Consider the following 24,005-nt stretch of genomic DNA (forward strand, 5'->3'; position numbering starts at 1 on the left):
CTAGGTGGTAATATGCAATACTAAAATAATAATTCCTATGAAGATACATAAGTTCTATTTCTGTACTTTTATATTGCCCTCTTCGTGTGTCCGTAAATCTTGGTATATTTACCTTTGTTTTGTGCTGATCACGGACATAATATTCTTTGCCGTCTTCTTATCTGCTTCCTGTAAAGATCTGTCCAGGAGGTTTTGTTTACCAGCGATCTGTATCCAAGCGACCAGAGCGATATGTCATTTCCGGTCTTGACTGATCCGCCGCATGCGCATTGGAGTTTGACAGACGCCGAATATGGATGACAGTGAGCGTACGTCATACAGCAGTTGAGTGCTTGCTCCCTGATTGGCCAGTGGTCGTGCAGTCTCAAGTCTCTACCCAGCTGTTGAATATCGTAATTTATATAATTATGTAATTTTCTTGCTTAACCCCTTAGTGACCAGCCCATTTTAGGCCTTAATGACCAAGCTATTTTATTCGTTTTTCTATAGTCGCATTCAAAGAGCTATAACGTTTTTATTTTTTCGTCTACATAGCTGTATGAGGACTTGTTTTTTGCGGGATTAGTTGTGCTTTTTAATGGCACCATTTTTGGGTACATATAATTTTTATATTAACTTTTATTAACCTTTTTGGGGGGGGATTATAAAAATAACTGAAATTCCGCCATTGTTCTATGCGTTTTTAAATTGACGCCGTTCACTGTGCGACGTAATTAACATGTGACCTTTATTCTATGGGTCGGTACGATTACGGCGATACCACATATGTGGAGGTTTTTTTATGTTTTACGACTTTTGCACAATAAAAACACTTTTGAACTAAAATTATTTGTTTTTGCATCATCGCTTTCCAAGAGCCGTAATTTTTTTATTTTTCCATCAATGTAGTGATTTTTTGGGCTTGTTTTCTGCGGGACAAGACGTAGTTTTGAATGGTACTGTTTTGGGGTACATGGGACTTATTGATTCATTTTTATTATGACTTTTTTGGGGGGCAATGGAAAAAAATTGCAATTTTGCCATAGTTTTTGGCGTTTTTTTTTTACGGTGTTCACTTTGCGGTTTAAATTACATATTAACTTTATTAATGGAGTCATTACGGTCGCGGCGATACCACATATGTGTACTTTTTTTTTTTTTTTTACACTTTTACTAAATAAAACCACTTTTTATGGAAAAAAATAGATTTATTTTTTTACTGTACTTTTTATTAATAATCTTTATTTCACTTTGATGACTGATTTTATTAGTCCCACTAGGGGACTTTACTGTGCGATGTTCCGATCGCTGCTATAATGCTGTGGTATACTTCGTATACCAGAGCATTATTGCCTGTCAGTGTAAATCTGACTGGCAATCTGTTATTTTGAGATGTATATGCTAGTCTCATTATATTAATGATCCCTCAAGTGAGCTGATAGTCCATAAGAGACGGAAAAAGTAGTAAATTTACAGTCAGGAGGGATGGGGGAGTCTGATAAGTGGAGAAAGAGGCATTTTTCTCTAAAAATACATATTTCAAAATTTCTTATATTCGCTTGTGCTATTGATTTATGCAAAGTTTGTTGAAAACAAAGTGATTATTTAATGATGCTTAAAATCACACGTTCCATGAATAGGTCTATACATATAAAGTGTTCGATTTTATTATCTGGTAAACTAAAAAAAATACCGGTCCATGGCCTCCATTAGCTAATATAAATTGAGACATCTAAATTGCTAAATCGAACGTATTAGAGAAGAATGTAAAGCCACCCTTACATAACAAGCATATCTGAGAAGAAAGATGAGGACAAAAAAACGCAACTTACCAGTCCATCTGTTAACTGCTTCTTTAGCCACTTTGTTTGCTTCGCCTAAAAGTGATTAAATAAAAACATATTTACATGTAGAACAACATTTTACAACTGTACGGCAAACTTTCTCTGTACTTGAAGCAAGAGGTTGTTTAATTGAGCAAACTATTGACCCGCTTACAGCACATCGTAGCCAATATAACAATACCATAAGGACACCAGAAGAAAAAAATAGGATTTCACTTTATTTAGATCACTATTCAAGAGTCCAATATCATAGTGATACTGAAAGAAAACAAGTTATTATTCCAGCTGCAAAAGTCCCTAAAATTGTATAATCGGCAGGACATAAACTGATCTCAAACATGTATAGCTATACACTACCGTTCAAAAGTTTGGGGTCACCCAGACAATTTTGTGTTTTCCATGAAAACTCACACTTATATTTATCAAATGAGTTGCAAAATGACTAGAAAATATAGTCAAGACATTGACAAGGTTAGAAATAATGATTTTTATTTGAAATAATAATTTTCTCCTTCAAACTTTGCTTTCGCCAAAGAATGCTCCATTTGCAGCAATTACAGCATTGCAGACCTTTGGCATTCTAGCTGTTAATTTGCTGAGGTAATCGGGAGAAATTTCACCCCATGCTTCCAGAAGGCCCTCCCACTAGTTGGATTGGCTTGATGGGCACTTCTTGCGTACCATATGGTCAAGCTGCTCCCACAACAGCTCTATGGGGTTGAGATCTGGTGACTGCGCTGGCCACTCCATTACAGATAGAATACCAGCTGCCTGCTTCTTCCCTATATAGTTCTTGCATAATTTGGAGGTGTGCTTTGGGTCATTGTCCTGTTGTAGGATGAAATTGGCTCCAATCAAGCGCTGTCCACAGGGTATGGCATGGCGTTGCAAAATGGAGTGATAGCCTTCCTTATTCAAAATCCCTTTTACCTTGTACAAATCTCCCACTTTACCAGCACCAAAGCAACCCAAGACCATCACATTACCTCCAACATGCTTGACAGATGGCGTCAGGCACTCTTCCAGCATCTTTTCAGTTGTTCTGTGTCTCACAAATGTTCTTCTATGTGATCCAAACACCTCAAACTTCCATTCGTCTGTCCATAACACTTTTTTCCAATCTTCCTCTGTCCAATGTCTGTGTGCTTTTGCCCATATTAATCTTTTCCTTTTATTAGCCAGTCTCAGATATGGCTTTTTCTTTGCCACTCTGCCCTGAAGACCAGCATCCCGGAGTCGCCTCTTTACTGTAGACGTTGACACTGGCGTTTTGCGGGTACTATTTAATGAAGCTGCCAGTTGAGGACCTGTGAGGCGTCTATTTCTCAAACTAGAGACTCTACTTGTCTTGTTGCTCAGTTGTGCAGCGGGGCCTCCCACTTCTCTTTCTACTCTGGTTAGAGCCTGTTTGTGCTGTCCTCTGAAGGGATTAGTACACACTGATGTAGGAAATCTTCAGTTTCTTGGCAATTTCTTGCATGGAAAAGCCTTCATTTCTAAGAACAAGAATAGACTGTCGAGTTTCACATGAAAGCTCTCTTTTTCTAGCCATTTTGATAGTTTAATCGAACCCACAAATGTAATGCTTCAGATTCTCAAATAGCTCAAAGGAAGGTCAGTTTTATAGCTCCTCTAAACAGCAAAACCGTTTACAGCGGTGCTACATAATTGCACAAGGGTTTTCAAGTGTTTTCTAATCATCCATTAGCCTTCTAACACAGTTAGCAAACACAATGTACCATTAGAACACTGGAGTGATGGTTGCTGGAAATGGGCCTCTATACACCTATGTAGATATTGCATTAAAAACCAGACGTTTGCAGCTAGAATAGTCATTTAGCACATTAACAATGTATAGATTAATTTAATGTTACCTTCATTGAAAAAAACTGTGCTTTTCTTGCAAAAATAAGGAAATTTCTAAGTGAGCCTAAACTTTTGAACGGTAGTGTATATATATCCAGCACCTTGCATGTGGGAAGGTTCAGACTAATCAGATCTCAGATGACCAGATTGGCACAGACATTTGTTCAATCATACCTGGTCACGGCTCTGATAGTAGATTGCTCAGAGGCCATTGCAATCAGGCTTGAGCTGCAGGCCTACGCTGTGTTTGTTTACACATTTACACTTAACCCCTTACCGCACCAGGACGCACCGGTACGTCTTGTATTGAAGTGCTTTAAGCCACTGGGACGTACCGATTCGTCCTGGCTAATATCTGTCAGACAAGGTGACAGAACTGTGCCGTCAACTGTTTATGACAGTTGATCGGCACAGTAACACGACAGAGGACCAATCATAGCGGTCCCCTGTCGGAGATGGCTGTGATTGGTCAGTCTTCTGTGACTGAGCAATCACAGCGCATGACAACAGTAACTGGGCAGTCAGCGTCTGATCTCTTCAGTCCGAGAGTGAAAGTGAAGAGATCAGACTTGCCCAGCGACAGTTCCTGCAATAACCCCACATTAACCCCTCCACTGCTGCTTAGTACACCTGCTTCTGCTTCTAACAGAAGCTTGTGGGAGCTTCTCTTTTTAAAAAAAAATACAAATAATAGAGAAAGAGAGACAGGGATAGAATAGAGAGAAAGGAGCGAGAGAGAAATAGAGAGCGGGAGGGAGAGAGAGAAATTTTACTGATAGTGAATTTACGGATGACATACAAGTTTAGATTATTAGGGATTAGTTAGATATAATTATATAGGTAGATAGCGATAGTTGGCTAGGAATACAGGGTGGGCCATTTATATGGATACACCTAAATAAAATGGGAATGGTTGATGATATTAACTTCCTGTTTGTGGCACATTAGTATATGGGAGGGGGGGAAACTTTTCAAGCTGGGTGTTGATCATGGCGGCCATTTTGAAGTCAGCCATTTTGTATCCAACTTTAGTTTTTTCAATGGGAAGAGGGTCATGTGACACATCAAACTTATCGATAATTTCACAAGAAAAACAATGGTGTGCCTGGTTTTAACGTTACTTTATTCTTTCATGAGTTATTTACAAGTTTCTGACCACTTATAAAATGTGTTCAAAGTGCTGCCCATTGTGTTGGATTGTCAATGCAACCCTCTTCTCCCACTCTTCACACACTGATAGCAACACCGCAGAAGAAATGGTAGCACAGGCTTCCAGTATCCGTAGTTTCAGTTGCTGCACATCTCGTATCTTCACAGCATAGACAATTGCCTTCAGATGACCCCAAAGATAAAAGTCTAAGGGGGTCAGATCGGGAGACCTAGGGGGCCATTCAACTGGCCCACGACGACCAATCCACTTTCCAGGAAACTGTTCATCTAGGAATGCTCGGACCTGACACCCATAATGTGGTGGTGCACCATCTTGCTGGAAAAACTCAGGGAACATGCCAGCTTCAGTGCATAAAGAGGGAAACACATCATCATATAGCAATTTCAGATATCCCGTGGCCGTTTCCATTGATGAAGAATGGCCCCACTATCTTTCTACCCCATATACCACACCATACCATAAATTTTTGTGTTCCAACAGTCTTTGTTTGTTAACTTCACCATTCACATAAAAGTTTGCCTCATCACTGAACAAAATGTTCTGTGTAAACTGAGGGTCCTGTTCCGATTTTTGTTTTGCCCATTCTGCAAATTCAGTGCGCCGATCTGGGTCATCCTCGTTGAGATGCTGCAGCAGCTGGAGTTTGTAAGGGTGCCATTTGTGAGTAGCTAATATCCGCCGAAGGGATGTTCGACTGATGCCACTCTCCAGTGACATGCGGCGAGTGCTATGCTGTGGGCTCTTGCTGAATGAAGCTAGGACAGCCACTGATGTTTCTTCATTAGTGACAGTTTTCATGCGTCCACATTTGGGCAAATCTAACACTGAACCAGTTTCACGAAAATTGGCAAGCAGTTTGCAAACTGTTGCATGGGAGATGGGTGGTCTCGTAGGGTGTCTTGCATTGAAATCTGCTGCAATGACCCGGGTACTGCTTTCACCAGACATCAATACAATTTCTATCCGCTCCTCACGTGTTTACCTCTACGACATGTCAATGGGTGTAAACAAAGTGAAGCTTGTAAATAACTCATGAAAGAATAAAGTAACGTTAAAACCAACTAAAGTTGGATACAAAATGGCCGACTTCAAAATGACCACCATGGTCAACACCCAGCTTGAAAAGTTTCCCCCCTCCCATATACTAATGTGCCACAAACAGGAAGTTAATATCACCAACCATTCCCATTTTATTTAGGTGTATCCATATAAATGGCCCACCCTGTAGTTAGGGAGGTTTTATAAAAATAAGTAATATATATCCTTATGCCACTTGCTTTATTGCCCGATTACAAACTTGAACACAAAATAACTAAACAAAACTAAAAATTCAATTCTCATTATACCCCTAGATGAATAAAACATATGGAATATTTCTGTACTACAGAAAAAAGCGGAACAGACATTTTTTATCTATTGTTACCAACTGCAAAAAAATGTGACTGATACATCTGAAAAAAATATCAATTGTTACTCTCTACAACCTCATACATTTCTGCCAACCCCTTGTGCTTTAAAAATTCTTATTATACCCCTAGATGAATACCTTCAGAAGTGAATAATGATCATATCTTTTGATAAACTGAGGTTTTTATATTTTTGCTTGTGTTTGCCTGTTAAAATGACCATATTCTGCCATATTCAGCTGTTATATTTATTCTCATAACTGGTGATATGGGCATCTTGCAGTTTTTGTTTTTTTTGGAGGATATCAAGCTGTTCATGATCAATACAGTATGGACTCTAGATAGTTCTATTCTGTTTCTTCCTTGACCTCTTAAAACCGACAAAACATCTAGTAAAGATGACAATACTTTGGGGACTGGTGGTCCTTTACTATCCATATATACGGAGTTGGAAACTGTCCATTAAATATTATGCAGGTGGCAGGTTGTTTTGCGCACATTTCAGTTCCTACCTTCCTGGGCAGGGACCTGTTATGATGTACCAACGTCACTTGGCACGTCCGTCTCTCATATAGTGATTGATGGTGCTAAAGAGGCGTTGCACATCCAGTCCCTTTGAAAAAAGATGACGAATATAATTCCCTGCAACGGTTTTTTTATCCTGTGAACACGCTTTAGTTTCAACACTGTTGCATCGATTTTTTTCCTCCAATTTTTAGATAGATTGCCCTTCACTACAGGACAATTTTTCCTTGCTTGCTAACTTACTATATATCAAACTAGCACTATGTTTGATGGTCAACAGCTTTCTTTGGCATTATATGGTCATGCAGTAACTATAGGCAAAAATTCACTGTTAGGGACAAGCCTTTTTTACCAGTAAAAATTGGCGCCCCTCTATTGTTTGATCCCCAAGAAACGCAGCATTTTTCTAAACATAGGAGTAACAGAGTAAAGGAATAAATTGTGAGAATACATGCCATTTATATATGCTGTACCAGAATGGCACATTTTCTTTTTTTTTTTACACCTAATCCCCATTATTTTCCGCTATAAAAACTTTTATCACTACATCCCTAGATGAATAGTTTAGGGGGTACAGTTTTCAAAATGGAGTAACTCCTATGGATGATGTATATTTTCGGGCTCTGTCGTGTGCCTAGGCAGCAGACTATGGCCAAAATAGAGATATTACTGAACACAGAAGAAATGGTGCAATAAATATTGGGGTGCATTCCTTCAGTATCATGAAATTTGCATGACAAATATACCGTTAAAATGACACTTGTGAAAAAAAACTCAAATCAAATTTTTCACACCAGCTTTGCATAAGTTCTGAACCAAAATGTGGGCTTAAAATGCGCAGGGGGTTTAATTTTGAAAATGGAGACAATTCTGGAGGTGTTACATCATTCTGCCAGCTGAAATCCCCTAAAGGCGTGGAACAGGGAATATAATTCAGAAAAAATTGTGTCCTGAAAGCTGCAGCGTGCTCCTTTTGGGGCCCACCATTTGATGAAGCAGCAGATGGGGGTATTTATAAACATAGAAGAACAGGCATAATCAATGTTGGGGTGCAATTATTCAGTTTAATGTACTTTGTAGGAAATTTGTAAGAAGAAAATCAGATTTAAATTCTTCACATGGACTTTGCATAATTTCCTACAAAAAACTTGGGCCCGAAATACTCCCTACTCCACTAGATATATACTTTAGGGGGTGTCGTTTCCAAAACTTTTGGGGGCTACTCCTCTTATTTGTACCTCAGGAGCTCTGCAAATGCGACATGGCCTTCCAGCAACCATTCCAGCAAAATCTGAGCTCCAAAATCCAAATGGCGCTTGTTCCCTTCTGAGCCCTGCCGTGGGTCCAAACAGCAGTTTATTACCACATATGGGGTATTGGCGTAATTGGGAGACATTGCTTTACAAATGTTGGGGTACTTTTTCTCCTTTATTCCTTGTAAAAACTAAAACATTGTATGTTTTTTCAGAAAAAAAGTAGTAGGTTTCCACTGTTTTGCAAATGCGACATGACACCCGAAAACCATTCCAGCTAAATTTGAGCTCCAAAAGCCAAATATTGTTCCTTCCCTTCTGAGTCTTGCCGTAGGTCCAAACAGCAGTTTATTACCACATATGGCGTATTGCTGTAATCGGGACAAATTGCTTTACAAATTTTGGGGTGATTTTTCTCCTTTATTCATTGTAAAAATTAAACATTTCTATGTTTTTTCAAAAAAAGATTTTCATTTTCACAGACTACTTCCAATAAATTGAACAAAAAACCTGTGGGCTCAAAATGCTAACTATACCCCTAGAAAAATTCCCTAAGGGGTGTCGTTTCTAAAATGGGGTCACTTTGGGGGGGGGGTTCCACTGTTTTGGCACCACAAGACCTCTTCAAACCTGACATGGTGCCTAAAATATATTCTAATAAAATAGAGGCCCCAAAATCCTCTAGGTACTCCTTTGATTCTGGGGCCAGTGTTTCAGTCTATTACCACACTAGGGACACATGTGGGATATTTCTAAAAACTTCAGAATCTGGGCAATAAATATTGAGTCGCGTTTCTCTGGTAAAACCTTGTGTTATAGAAAAAACTGTAATACAAATGAATTTAGCAAAAAAAAAAAATAAACATTTGAAAATTTCACCTCTACTTTGCTTTAATTCCCGTGAAACGCCTAAAGGGTTAAGAAAGTTTAAGAATGCTGTTTTGAATACTTTGAGGGGTGCAGTTTTTAAAATGGGGTGATTGGGGTCTTTCTATTATACAAGGCCCTCAAAGCCACTTCAGAACTGAACTGGTCCCTGAATAAATAGCCTTTTGAAATTTTGTTGAAAATTTGAGAAATTGCTGCTAAATTTCTAAGCCTTGTAACGTCCTGGAAAAATAAAAGGCCGTTCATAAAATGATGCAAACATAAAGTACACATATGGGAAAAGTTAACTAGTAACTATTTTGTGTGATATTACGATCTGTTTTACAAGCAGATACATGAAAATTTAGAAAAATGCAGATTTTTGCAAATTTTCTTACAATTTTGGTGTTTTTTTTTACAAATAAATATTGAATTTAACGACCAAATTTTTTCACTATCATAAAGTACAACATGTCACGAGAAAACAATCTCAGAATCGCTTGCATAAGTAAAAGCATTCCTAAGTTATCACCACATAAATGAACACGTCAGATTTGCAAAAATCGTCTGTGTCCACAAGGCCAAAACAGGCTGTGTCCTTAACCGGTTCGCGCTCAGCGGCATACTATTCCGTTGCGCTAAGTGCATCGTTCGCACTCAGCGCCGGAATAGTACGTCCACGGGAAAAAGAAACGCCATTTTACCCCGGGGTTTCATCGAGCTGTGATGCCTGCTGTTTCCGACAGCAGGCTATCACAGCTCATTGTGCAGGGACCAATCGTAGTGGTCCCGCCTTTGCGATTACTGCTATTGATTAGTTAGTGACGACCGACCAATAGTAGCAATCGCATACGTAATTTCCTGTTCTGACGTCAGATCCTGCCGCACCTGCTCCCTGTTGGAGTTAGTTAGTCGAAGAGAGCGGTTGTGGACAGAGTCAGAGCAGAGCAGTTAAAAAATAACAAATATATCATTTATTTTTTTGGTTTTACCATCTTGTATCCACTTCCCACTCCTGTCCTTGTGTTCCCCTTGTCACCCACGTTTTTGGTCAGTGATCTCTATCACTGACCACTTTTGAGTCTTCAGGGCCACATTTCCCTGGTCCTTGAGGATTATTTTTTTTCTTCTTTATAAAATATAATAAAAACAAAAAAAAAAAGTTAGTTTAGAAAGTCAGCAGATAGTTTAGTAATAGGGTTATTTAATGTCAGGGAACTGTCAGGTATAGCTTCAATTTAGCATCAGGAATCAGTCACAGTTAGTTAGGTTTAACGTCAGGAATCCGTCACCGTAGTTAGGTTTAGTGTTAGGGATCCATCACTATAGTTAGGTTTAGCGTCAGGGAAGTTCACATAAAATCAGTTGTTAGCGCCAGGAAAGTTCATAATAATCTCGATAGGTTTAGTGTCATGCACCCGTCACCGTAGTTAGGTTTAGCATCAGGCACCCGTCACTGTAGTTAGGTTTAGTGTCAGGCACCCGTCACCGTAGTTAGGTTTAGCGTCAGGAAAGCTCGGAATAATCTAGGTAGGTTTAGTGTCAGGGAATTGTCACCGTAGTTAGGTTTAGTGTCAGGGAAGTTCACATAAAATTTAGTTCGGTTTAGTGTTAGGAACCCCTGCCCTATTTAGGTTTAGTGTCAGGGAAGTCCACTCGTTCTATAAAAAAAAATAAAAAAAAATAAAAGTTTAGATATTTAGTTATCTGCAGCATCTCAGCCAGTAATAGGATTTGTTAGTGTCAGGGAATCGTTCTATAAAAATGAAAAAAAAAAAAAAAGTTTTAGGTAGCAGTCTATTGTTTCTACTAGTGCTAATAAAAGTACTGTTCAAGAGAACACATTTTGCTGTATACACGTGTCTAAGCACACAATTTACATGTGTGACCCATAAATAATAAAATATGCCCCAAAGGTCATTTTTTCTTGAAGGGGCCTATGCGTTTCTTGCCTCTGACACGGACTCGTCAGATGCGAGACTCTTATTTATCAACCTCCTCATCCAGTGATGAAGAAGAGGGGCCCCCTAGGAGACGCCCCAGGACCTCCGCCACAGTTGAAACCCCTGAGAGAAGTGACCCCGCAACAGTTGAAACCTCCGAGCGAAGTGACCCCATTTGGACCACCACACCAGACAATTACGAGCCCCAAATCCCTGAGTACACGGGCAGCCCAGGGATAAAATTTAATACGGCAGGGCTCAGTGTGATGGACTTCTTTTTCAAGTTCTTTTTCACGGATGAATTTATAGAGCTTATGGTGTCCCAGACAAATTTATATGCCCAACAGTATATAACAAAGAAACCCACATAATTTTATGCCCAATCCCACAGGTGGACTCCTGTAGACGCAGCAGAGTTGGGCAAGTTCTGGGGACTCCTCTTGAACATGGGACTTCTGAAAAAGCCATCCATTAGTACAGACATGTTATACCACACCCCGATGTACCGCATGGCCATGTCCAGAATGCGTTATAAGGCAATACTTCGCTTCTTACAATATGGTGATAATGAGCAGTGCCGACCCCGAGATGACCCCAGTTTTGACCGTTTGTATAAACTGAGACCCCTATTAGACCATTTCAGTGCCCAGTTTGCCCAAGCATACACCCCTGAGAAGTGTATTTCTGTTGATGAGTCCCTGGTACATTTTAAAGGGAAGCTTCTATTCCGCCAGTACCTGCCGAGTAAGAGGGAAAGGTATGGCGTGAAAATTTATAAGCTGTGCAAGAGTGCATCAGGGTATACATACAAATTTAGAATATATGAAGGGAAGGGCAGCAGTATTCAGCCCCCAGAATGCCCCCCCTTACTGGGAATTAACGCAAAAATTGTGTGGGATTTGGTGCACCCACTGCTGGACCAAGGTTACCACCTCTACCTGGATAATTTTTATACCAGTGTCCCACTCTTCAAGTGCCTCGCTTCCAGAAGTACTGTAGCATGCGTCACTACTAGAAAAACCTGAGAGGCCTCCCTAAGACTCTGCTTGGGCAAACACTCAGAAGGGGTGAGAGCCGGGAACAATCTAGCAGCAATATATTGTGTGTCAAGTACAAGGACTAGAGAGATGTCCTTGTATTGACAACAAAACATGGCCACACCAGTAACCATGTACCTGTACGAGGTACCAGTACAGAGACCCACAAACCAGACTGCATCCTGGACTACAATAGGTACATGGGAGGGGTGGACTTGTCAGATCAAGTCCTGAAGCCCTACAGCGGCATGCGGAAATCGAGGGTGTGGTATAAGAAGCTGGCCGTGCACATTATACAGATGGCATTGTACAATGCTTACGTGCTACGTCGATATAAAGGCCAGAGGGGAACTTTCCTGGAATTTTAAGAGGTGGTTATCAAGAACCTAATCTTTACGGACAAGGAATGGTACCCAGTACTTCTGGAAGCGAGTCCACACGTATAGTACCAGGGCAAGATTTTCCAGGAGAAGTTCCCCAAACTAGCAAGAAGGGAAAAAGTAAAAAGAGGTGCAGAGTCTGCTCAAAGAGGGGGATAAGGAAGGACACAATATACCAATGCGACACGTGTCCCGAAGAACCAGGGCTCTGTATGAAAGATTGTTTGAGAATTTATCATAGATCCCTTGATTTCTTTTTTTTAAAAGGCTTTCTTTTATTAACTTTTCTCATAGTACAAAAGTACAATCAAAAACAAACTGAGTATACTGACCAACCAAAACCAGTTGGCAATAACAATCACCATAAAATATGAAACGTTCACATTGCAAAAGACAGCATTTAGACAAAAAGGATCACATAAGGATATTTGTAAATTGCATTTAAAACAGGATCATAAGGTGACCATTATCAATGCCCAGAACAGACAAAACAAACACCCATTCACACGCCTGTCACACATTCGCTCCACTCATCTGCCAGTGCTCCCACTCCAGCCAGTAAAAAGAAAAAAAACCAAAAAAAACAGATTAGATAGCAGTGTCCGAGGTCTCCAACCACCTATCCCAAATTTGTCAGGGCATTTCCTGTTAAGGTATAACTTTTGATACATGGGTACATACTTATTCACCAATTGCAACCAATGTTCAAGACTTGGAAACACCGTGGCTTTCCATGCCATAATCACAACCTTCCTAGCACAAAACAAAAAAATATTTTGTCATAATATCCTTGTGCTGTCTCATTCATAATGCCCAAGAGGCACACCTGAGGGGAGAGAACCCGAGGAAACTCAAATTTATCATGAAGGAACTACACAACCTTAGACCAGAATGGCGAAATCCTAGGACATAACAATACACAGTGGAAGTACGTGCCAACATCCGACTGACACCTAAAACAGCTATCTGACCCTGAGGCCCCAATTCTTTGGAGTCTAAACGGAGTGTAATAAATCCTGTGTATGAACCGTGACTGTATTAAAAAATCTTGTGCACTAATAACTGAATCAAAAAAGGGGAGCTCCACCTCCCTCCACCGACAAATCAGGAACACCCTTTCAAATGGTCGTTTTTCAGACGACAACAACAAGGCATATGTTTGAGTAAGAGTTTTAGGAAGGTATGGGGTGCCAAGCAAGTCCTCCACTCTGGAAAACCCCAAAGCAGGAGTACCAGAACCAAACTGAGCCAGACAGGCACGCCTTAATTGGAGGTAATGATAAATAGCCTTCCTCGAGACCCAAACCTCCCCTCAAGCTCATTGGGCTGTGAAATTAAAAAAATGAATTTTTTCCAATAAAATGTAATTTTTCATCAACATTTCTTATTTTCACAGGGAACAAAATACCTCATTTTGTTGCCCAATTTCTCCTAAATGCAGCAATACCCCATTTGTGGCGATAAACTGCCGTTTGGGCCCATGGAAGGCCTCAGAAGGGAAGGAGCGCTGTGTGTTCTTTGGAGTGCAGATTTTGCTGGATTGGTTTTCGGTGCCATGTCGCATTTGCAAAACCGCAGAGGTATCAAAGCAATGGAAACCCACCAGAAGTGACCCCATTTTGGAAACTACACCCCTCAAGGAATTCATTTATGGGTGTTGTGACCATTTAGACTCCACAGTTTCTACACAGAATTTATATGAATTGGGCTGTGAATTAAATAAAATGTAATTTTTTCCAATAAGATGTAGTTTTGGCTCAAAATGTCTTATTTTCACAAGGAATAAAATACCCCATTTTGTTGCCCAATTTCTCCTGAGTGCAGTAATACCCCATTTGTGGTGAGAAACTGCCGTTTGGGCCCATGGGAGAACTCAGAAGGAAAGGAGCGCTGTGTGTTCTTTGGAGTCCAGATTTGCTGGATTGGTTTTCGGGTGCCATGTGGTATTTGCAGAGCCCCAGAGGTATGAAAGCAATGGAAACCAACCAGAAGTGATCCCATTTTGGAAACTACACCCCTCAAGGAATTCATTTATGAGTGTTGTGACTATTTAGACACCATAGTTTTTACACAGAATTTATTTGAATTGGGCTGTGAATTAAAAATGTTTGAATTTTTTCCAATAAGATGTAGTTTTGGCTTAAAAAGTCTTATTTTCACAAGGAATAAAATACCCCATTTTGTTGCCCAATTTCCCCTGAGTGCAGCAATACCCCATTTGTGGCGATAAACTGCCGTTTGGGCCAATGGGAGAGCTCAGAAGGAAATGAGCGCTATGTGATCTTTGGTGTCCAGATTTTGCTGGATTGGTTTTCGGGTGCCATGTCGCATTTGCAGAGCCCCAGAGGTATCAAAGCAATGCCCAATTTGTCCTGAGTGCGGCAATATCCCAGTTGTGGTGATAAACTGCCGTTTGGGCCCATGGGAGGGCTCAGAAGGAAAGGACCACCATTTTGCCTACTGGGGATTTCTTGGTGCGAAGTCATGTATGCAGAAGCCCCTGAGGTACCAGTACAGTTGAAACCCCAAAGAAGTGACCCCATTTTAAAAACTACACCCTTGAGGCATTCATCTAGAGGTGTAGTGAGCATTTTGACCGGAGACACACACCCCATAAACTGTAATGTGGGTTCTCCTGGGTACGGCAACACCTTCAATGTGGCTGTTATCAGCTGCCTGGGCACACGGCAGGGCTCAGAAGGGAAAGATGAGGGGGATAAACTGTGCAGAGGCCTCTCAGATTTCTTCTAGCCGTGCCGCATGCCGCAGGACTTCTTGAAGCGACGCACTTGAAGTGCGGGACGCTGATATAAAAATTATCCAGGTAGAGGTGGTGCTGGGGGCTGAATACTGCTGTCCTTCCCTTCATATATCCTAAATTTGTAGGTATACCCTGATGCACTCTCGCACAGCTTATACATCTTCACGCCATACCTTGCCCTCTTACCCGGCAGGTACTGGCGGAATTGAAGCCTCCGTTTAAAATGTACCAGGGACTCATCAATAGAAATACACGTCTCGGTGGTGTATGCTTGGGAAAACCGGGCACCGAAATGGTCTAATAGGGGTCTCAGTTTATACAAACGGTTAAAACTGGGGTCATCTCGGGGTGGGCACGGCTCATTATCAGTATAATGTAAGAAGCGAAGTATTGCCTAATTTATTTATTTTTTTAGGTTCCAGTTCAGTTCTGAAGTTGCTTTGAGGGGACTATATATTAGAAACCCCTAACACCCCATTTTAGAAACTAGACCCCTCAAAGTACTCACAACAGCATTTAGAAAGTTTATGAACCCTTTAGGTGTTTCACAGAAATTTAGAGCAAAGTAGAGGTGAAATGTACATATTTATTTTTGTCAGAAAATCCTCTTTATACCATTTTTTTTTTATAACACAAAAGGTTTTACCAGAGAAACGCAACTCAATATTTATTGCCCAGATTCTGCAGTTTTGAGAAATATCCCACATGTGACCCTAGTGCGGTAATGGACTGAAGCACCGGCCTCCGAAGCAAAGGCGCACCTACTGAATTTTGAGGCCTCCTTTTTATTAGGCACCATGTCCGGTTTGAAGAGGTCTTGTGGTGCCAAAACAGTGGAAACCCCCCAAAAGTGACCCCACTTTGGAAACTAGACCCCTTGAGGTATCCATTGTAGTTATCTTGGGGTGCATGCGGCTTTTTGATCCGTTTTTATTCTATTTTTATGTGGCGCGGTGACTAAAAAATAGCAATTCCACTATTGTTTTTTTGTTCTATTTTTTTTACAGCGTTCACCGTGCGCTATAAATGGCGTATTTACTTTATTCTGCGGGGCGATACGATTACGGCGATACCAGATGTTTATAGTTTTTTTTATGTCTTATGGTGTTTGCACAATAAAATACTTTTTGTAATAAATCATTTACTTTTTGTGTTACCATGTTCTAAGAGCCATAAAGTTTTTATTTTTCCTTCAAGAAAGCCGTGCGAGGACTTATTTTTTGCGTAACGAACTGTAGTTTCGATCAGTACCATTTTTAGGTACATGCGACTTTTTGATCTCTTTTTATTCCATTTTTTAGGCGGTGAAGTGACCAAAAAAGTGATTCTGGTACGGTTTATTATTATTATTTTTTACAGCGTTCACCACGCGGGATAAATAACGAAATAATTTTGTAGTTCAGGCCGTTACGGACGCGGCGATACCAATTATGTATAGTTTATTTGTTTATTTATTTTAATAATAAAGACTGATAAGGGAAAAGGGGGGATTTTTACTTTTATTACTTTTAAAACTTTTATTTTCTTATTTTTACACAACTTTTTTTTTACTTTTTTACTTTGTCCCACTAGGGGACTTGAGGACAGGAGGCCCTGATCGCTATTCTAATACACTGCACTACATGCGTAGTGCAGTGTATTAGAACTGTCAGCTACTCACTGACAGCAAGCATAGTGGGTCCTGACTCTGTCAGGGCCCACTAGGCTTCCGTCGATGGCATAGCCGGACGCCATTGTTTGGTGTCCGGTTGCCATAATCACCATCGCCGGCCGCTATCGTGTAGCAGGCCGGCGATGGCGGATTAACCCCTAAGAAGCCGCGATCGCTATTGAACGCGGCTTCTGAGGGGTTAATCTGCGGGGACCACCGCGATCGGTCCCTGCACATTGAGCTGTGATAGCCTGCTGTCGGAAACAGCAGCTATCACAGCTCATGAACTCGCCCCGCGCGAACGGCGCCGTGTTTACTCCATGACATACTATTATGTCATGGAGCGCGAACGATGCACTTACCATGACATAATAGTATGTCCTGGAGCGTTAAGGGGTTAAATTCTGAAAAATGCTTTTTTTTCTAAATTTTCTCTAAACTTTGCAATTTTTCACCAATAAACACTGAATATATCAACCAAATTTTACCACGAACATGAAGCCCAAAGTGTCAAGAGAAAATAATCTCAGAATCGCTTGGATAGGTTTAAGCATTCCAACGTTATTACCACATAAAGTGAAATATGTCAGATTTCAAAAATGGGCTCTGAGCCTTGAGGCCCAAACTAGGCTGCGTCCTTAAGGGGTTAAGCAGTGTTTTGTTGGAAATTTTCTCAAACAAAAATAGCTTGCTTGTCTAGGTGGGAGAGGGGTTTGGAAATCTCTATTTCTGCAGAGTAATGGGAATCTACCTTTCAATTGGCATGCTCCCTTTCTAAGTGTGCAACACATTTAGGAGCCTCAAGAAAAATTTTGTATAGATGGTATTACACTCCAAATCGTCTATCTAATATATCCTTCGTCCTCTAGATGTACGATTCTTCATATATTTTGGGATCGTCAGGTTATCAAGGATTTCTGGACTAGAATAGAACAATTGTTACAGTCTCTTTTGGGAATATCTATTACATTAACCCCGGCCCTTGCATTGTTGCATGTGGGATTGGTAGACTTTGCTCATTGTGATAACATATGAAAAAGTATAAGTCTATCAGCTAAAATTTTGATTGCAAAATACTGGAAATCCGTTAAAGTACCTAGTATTTCTGAGCTCACATATTATGTGAATAATAATTGTATTATGGAATGTTCGCTTGCCTCTATTCACGGTGAGTACAGAAAGGCTTCTTATTGGGAAAAATTTTAAAATTCTAATTGCCACAGTACTGTTTTGTAATTAAGCTATGTATGGATGCTGTATAATGCCTTTGATAGACAATGTTACTTTGTTTCTCTTTCTGTAAAATTTTATGGACCAAATGTTCAACATATTTGTATAATGTGTATTGAATCCTGTGGATTCATATGATGTACTGCGTATTGATTCAATAAAAAACTTTTATTATTAAAAAAAAAGTAGTAAAACATACAAAATCTATAGAAATTTGGTATTGCCACAATCGTAATGACCCACTGAATAAAGTTATTATGTTATTTATACCACACACTAAATCTAAAACGCAAAAAAGTGTGGCGAAATTTATGGTTTTTTTTCCATTACCCCGCAAAAAAGTTAATCAATAAATTATATGTACCCCAAAATCGTGCCATTAAAAAATACAACTTGTCCCACAAAAAACAAGACCTTATACAGCTATGTCGACGCAAAAAAAAAATTATAGCTCTTGGAACATATTAAATGTTTGCATATATCTTAGCGCCCGTAGAGAGCTCCTGCATCTTTGCGTTTGTTTCCCAAAAATAGTGCGCATGCCTATTGGGCAGGACCAGACCAGTATAAACCCAAACTATCCAATCTATTTTCTTTCATCAGGCAGAAGCTATAGACATTGCCAGTGCACTAGTGATGTAAAAAGGAGACAATAACAAATCATTCACCTATGTAATGATTTTTATCTTTATAATTAGTGTATTTCATTAATTTTCATATGAAAATAACCATGGATGTTTAGAGTACTGTGACTAGAGTCTGTCTTTGGCAGATTTACTTGCAGAATACAGATTTCAAATAAAAGAGTTAATTCTGTGAATAAACATGGAGCATATTTTCTTTGCTTGGCAATTTTGCATGAATGCTGTATATACCAAAATGGCTATCTACTAAAAAAAACTGGACTTACGAATCTCGTCTATAACATCTGGATCACATTCTTTGTATTTTTCCAGCTCCGTCATCAGTTGCTCCCGTTGCTGCCTCAATGATGCAAGTTCCTCAGCTAGCTTTGTCCGGTCCTCCTGTAAGATATCAGCAGAACTGCATTAGTGGAAATATTAACAAATAATGATTTAGGATACAGATTAACTGACCTTAAATAATTGTACATTACACCACACAGTCTTACTTCCTATACTGAAGATGGAAGCTTAGGAGGCAGAGCAGGACACTCCTACTCTATAGGTATAAAGCAGCCCACAGCATCGTGGTGGGTCCATTCAGCAGAATCTCCTCATCATTTAAGAAAATAGGAATTAGACCTACTGGTAATTGTATTTCCAGGAGTCCATCATGACAGCACCACAGGAGGTTGCCCTATTTACCTCTATAGGGACAGGAAGACAGAGAGGTTAATTAAAAGGCCCCTCCCATTACCCACTTGCCTGTGATTTTCCAATTACTACACCAGGATGGATGCAACCCTATTTGATCTTTAGGGACAATAACTGACATGTTAACTGCACAAACCAAAAAATTTAATAAAGGGAAGGAATGTAAGGGTGCTGTCATGATGGACTCCTGGAAATAAAATTACCGGTAGGTCTAATTCCTACTTTCCCGTACGTCCCTCATGACAGCACCACAGGAGCAATACCAATGCCGGAATTAGTGCGAATCCACTATCGGGACAACGCATCTACTCCTACTGGGTTGTCCTTGAATTTTAGGGGAAAAAAATATCTAACTGAGGATTTTGTTTTGTGGCAAATAGATCCACTTGAGGAAGACCCCATCTCTGGGTTAGAGATTGAAAGATTTTTGTTCAAGGACCATTCTCCTGGATCTATCTTCTTCCGGCTCAGAAAGTTGGCGGATATATTTTCTGTGCCCTTTAAGTTGACTGCTGACACGGACAGGACCATTTTTTCTGCCCAGCTGAAAATTTGAGCGGAGAGAGCTCGGAGATGAGCATGTCTTGTTCCCCCTTGGTGACGAAGAAAGGATACTGCTGTGATGTTGTCTGACAATATCATTATATGTTTCCCTTTTACTAGTGGAAGAGCTTGCTTGAAGGTTTCCCAAACTGCTCTCGGTTCTCTTTAGTTTGAAGATATTTTCCTTATTTTAGGAGACCAGATGTCCTGGAAGTGTTTGTCTTGAATTATAAACCCCCAACCTTGTTTGCTGGCGTTTGTGGTGACTACCACGTATGGAGAAAATTTCCATGGAACTCCTCTGTTTAGAGGCACCCACCAAAGGAGGGATGTCTTCACTGACTCGGGAATCCAAGTCTTTAAATTTAGGGACACCTGTTTGTGATCCCACTGGGATAGAATCAGATTTTGTAGTTTTCGTTGAGTGGAATTGGCTCCATGGGATGGATTGGATACAGGATGTCATCAATCTTAGGATCCGCATTTCCTGCCTTACCGAACAGCTACTTTTCCTCAAAAACGTCCTGATCTCATTTTGAAGTTGTTTTCCCTCTGCTAGAAAGGAATATTGAAGGGTGGAGACCATTAGAACCCCAATAAATATTTTTTTATTTTGGGGAGAAAGATTTGATTTCTCTAAGTTTATCAACCAACCCAAACTTTGTAGAAGGGTCAGGACTTGGGTTCTTTGGCTTATTAGGATGGATGGGGTATCTGCCACTAGAAGAAAGTCTTCTAGGTATAGGATGATAATCACATTTTGCTTCTTTAGAAACACCATAATTTCTGCAATAATCTTCGTAAACACCCTGGGAGATGAGGAGATTCCGAAAGGGAGACAAACCAATTGGTAATGAAGGATGGAGGGCCCATCCTGGATTGCAAATCTCAGATGCTTTTGATATAATGGGTGGATCGTGATGTGATAATAGGCGTCTTTTAGATCTATTGTACGCATTGATGCCCCCTGATTTATTAGTGAAGTAGTAGTTCGGATGGACTCCATCTTGAGCTTTCGATATTTTACCCCCTTGTTTAAACCTTTGAGGTTGATGATCGTCCTGTAGGATCCATTCGGCTTTTTTATCAAGAAAACTTTTAAATAATGGCCATTTTTTACTTCGTTGTAAGGTACGGGAGTTATCGCCTTCATTCGCAGAAGTTTTTGGGTATCGTTGATGAGGACCTGTTGAAGATCTTTGGAGGATTGGTATGAAGTCACCTGAAAATTTTCTGGCAGTAGAGAGGAAAATTCTATTTTGTATTCCTCTTCTATAATTCATAGCATTCAAGAATTCTGGGATATCTTGGCCGACTTTGAATGAAAGTGTAGGATTCCTCCCCCCACACACACACACACTCCTGCAGTCAGAAATCTGAGGCGTCTTTTTTGGTTTCTCTTCTGGAAACCCTATCTTTTTATCAGATGCGTTCTCCAAGATATTATCAAGGAGTGGTCCGAACATCAAGGATCCAGGGAAAGGGATAGAACGCAACTTATTTTTTGATTTTGTGTCCCCCGTCCATGTCTTGAGCCACAACGCTCTTCAGGTGGCGTTGGATAGTGCCCTATTTCTGGCAGACTCGGCTGATGCGTCTGCAAAGAAACCGGTCGCCATTTTAAGTAGAGGAAGAGTTTCTAGAATGTCTTCTCTAGAAGTCTTCATTATCAAATGATTTTCTAATTGAGTTAACCATATGAACATTGATCTTGCAACTGATGCAGTCGCAATGTTGGTTGAGACTAAGTCAGATGAGGACTTCCACGTTCTCTTTAAAAGACAGTCTGCCTTACGGTCCCTTGGGATCTTTTAGCTGTAATGAACACTCACATGGGATTGTTGTCTTTTTTGCTACTCTTGCAACCGGGATGTCTACTTTTGGAATATTATCCCAGGGTTTTGTATCTTCGGCATCAAAGAGAAGTCTATTTTAAAATTCTAGAGAAATAAACAGCCTTTTTTCTAAGTCCTCCCATTCTGAAAATATCATTTTCATGAGGTTTTTCGTTTATGGGAAAAACCTTTGTTTTCCTTTCTGAAAAGCCGCCAAACATTTTGTCTTGAATGGAACGGGGTTGATCTTCATCCTGAATACCCATGGATTCTCTAATTGCTTATATCAAGGTATCCGTCATTTCTAAAGAGAAATAAAACTTCCTTTCCTGAGCGGATGAGGACGACTGAATCGGATCCTCTCCCTCTTCACCTTCAGACAGATAAAAGCATTCCTGCTCTGAGTCTGATTTTTGAGTCTGGGGACCCCACTTTTGATCTATTTCTATCCTTTTTGCCTGGGACAAAGATGGAGTCTCTCGAGGTGATATAAAGGAGGCCACTGACTGTTTTAATTCTTCACGTATTATAGTCCTCAATTTGGACATAAATGAAAATTGTCCTTCCTTCAATAATTTTACTATGCAATCCTGGCACAATTGCTTTTTATGCGTATCCTCCATTTGTTTTCTGCAGGTTGCACATTTTTTAATCTTTTTTAGATTGTCTCAGAGAGGGTTATTTTTCCTAAAAAAAATAAGAGATGGGGAGGGAGGTAAAATACCTGTATAATAGAAAGTGAGTATACCTTTAAATATCCTGGGGTGACTCACATGACTCTGGGGCATATCTGGAATACCATCCGGCCGAGAATGTTAAACAGAGGATAAAGGATAAACTAGAATCCCGTAGATAAGTATTAGCAGACCAGTACTAATAGGATATCAGCTTGCTTACCTGTGCATGTCCCGTTTTTATAGCTGGGAAGATTTGAATTTCCCACTGTCCTCCCAAGATGGCCACGGACCGGAAGTGGTCCAACATCACTTCCGGTGATGCTGCCGCTTATACTGCAAGACGCACGTCACCGATACTTCCGGTTCCGACAATCCAGGGATCAGGGGAAAGAGACTTGTGGTTTGGTCTTCCCCAAAATGGCTGAGTCTTCAAGCCATGGCTCAATGCGGCCATCAAATTTCCCACCTCCGGACTACACTAGGATCCAGCTTAGGACCCCGGGTTTACCAATGGTTAGTAGTCTGGGGGGTGTGGGACTAAGGGACCCCTCCTGTGAGGGGTGTTAGTCTGAGGCTGTTTAAACCGGCGAAATGAAGGGGAAGCCTGGCTCCCTGATCTCACCCCATGCCTCAGTCTTCCAGGTAGCTGAACTCTCTGCACCTGTACTCTGTAGGGACAGGAAGAACACTGGCAAGTGGGTGGAGGGAGGGGCCTTTTAACCTCTCTGTATTCCTTCCCTATAGAAGTCAATAGGGCAACCTCCGGTGGTGCTGTCATGAGGGACGTACAAGAAAAAAACCATTATTTTGCAAAGTCCATTTTCACTTTTAAGATGTCACATGACACACACGTAAAAGACAACGAACGGTTTCCTTTTTACTATAAAATATGGACTGGAAACTGCACACACTTTACCTTTAACCCCTTGAATACTAGGTGATTTTTGGCCTTAAAGGTATTGTCTGGGATCTCGAAAAAATCAGGCAAAGGGAGTGGGGGGAATTCAATCAAATAATAGAAGCATAACTTACCTGTTAAAGCTCCCATCGCTCCAGTGCTCCCTGCCAGTCTTTGTTTACTGAACTGCAAAGTCTATGTCATGCCGACACACAACCGATGCAGCCAATCACTGGCCTTAGCGGTAAACGCTGCAACACAGTTAACAGAGAAGCATCGGCGCTGGAGCAATGGGAGATTTAACAGGTAAGTTATGCTGCTTTTATTTTTTTGATGGCAATTCACTGCCCTTGGCCCGTTTTTTGTTTTGGCGATTTCAGACAACCGCTATTAGGTCCAAATACATTTTTTTAGTTTATGCCCCTCAGCATTTTTCAGCGGTCATCACAGTTTGATTTTGTGGCCGATGTAGTTGTTTGAGGCCTTGTTTTTTTGCGGGACAAGTTGTACTTTCTTTTGGTATAATTTTTGTTAGTGATTTATTAATAATGTATATTTTAGACAGAAATGCAAGTGCTTCCTGATAGGCTGAAGACAGCTTACATAAAAAGGTCTATCTTAGCCGTCTTAAGGCTGTTGAGCACTGATCTTAGCCGAAGGTGTAAAGCGCTCAGCTAAGCGCTTCTGCACATTTATTTTAGCAACAGTGGGAATCTCAGAACCCAGACCCTCACCAATCCAAACTTTTGATATGTTTCTATGACATATCAAAAGTTTGATTAAAGTGTAGTCACTCTTTAAC

The 24,005-nt window shown here is 40.4% G+C and overlaps 1 protein-coding gene across 3 annotated transcripts in view; it reads right to left on the reverse strand.

The window, feature by feature from the left end:
• MND1 (meiotic nuclear divisions 1) overlaps positions 1–24,005 on the reverse strand; it is a 165,862-nt gene that overhangs the window by 20,526 nt on the left and 121,331 nt on the right. For all 3 annotated transcript variants that reach the window (XM_075849685.1, XM_075849684.1, XM_075849683.1), the window contains 2 exons: positions 18,824–18,938; positions 1,812–1,856 (listed from right to left, as the gene is read on the reverse strand). In XM_075849685.1, coding sequence (XP_075705800.1) covers positions 1,812–1,856; positions 18,824–18,938 — 160 coding nt within the window. The remainder of the gene's footprint in view (positions 1–1,811; positions 1,857–18,823; positions 18,939–24,005) is intronic.

The sequence above is a fragment of the Rhinoderma darwinii genome, chromosome 1, assembly GCF_050947455.1.
Source record: "Rhinoderma darwinii isolate aRhiDar2 chromosome 1, aRhiDar2.hap1, whole genome shotgun sequence".
Taxonomy (NCBI): Eukaryota; Metazoa; Chordata; class Amphibia; order Anura; family Rhinodermatidae; genus Rhinoderma; species Rhinoderma darwinii.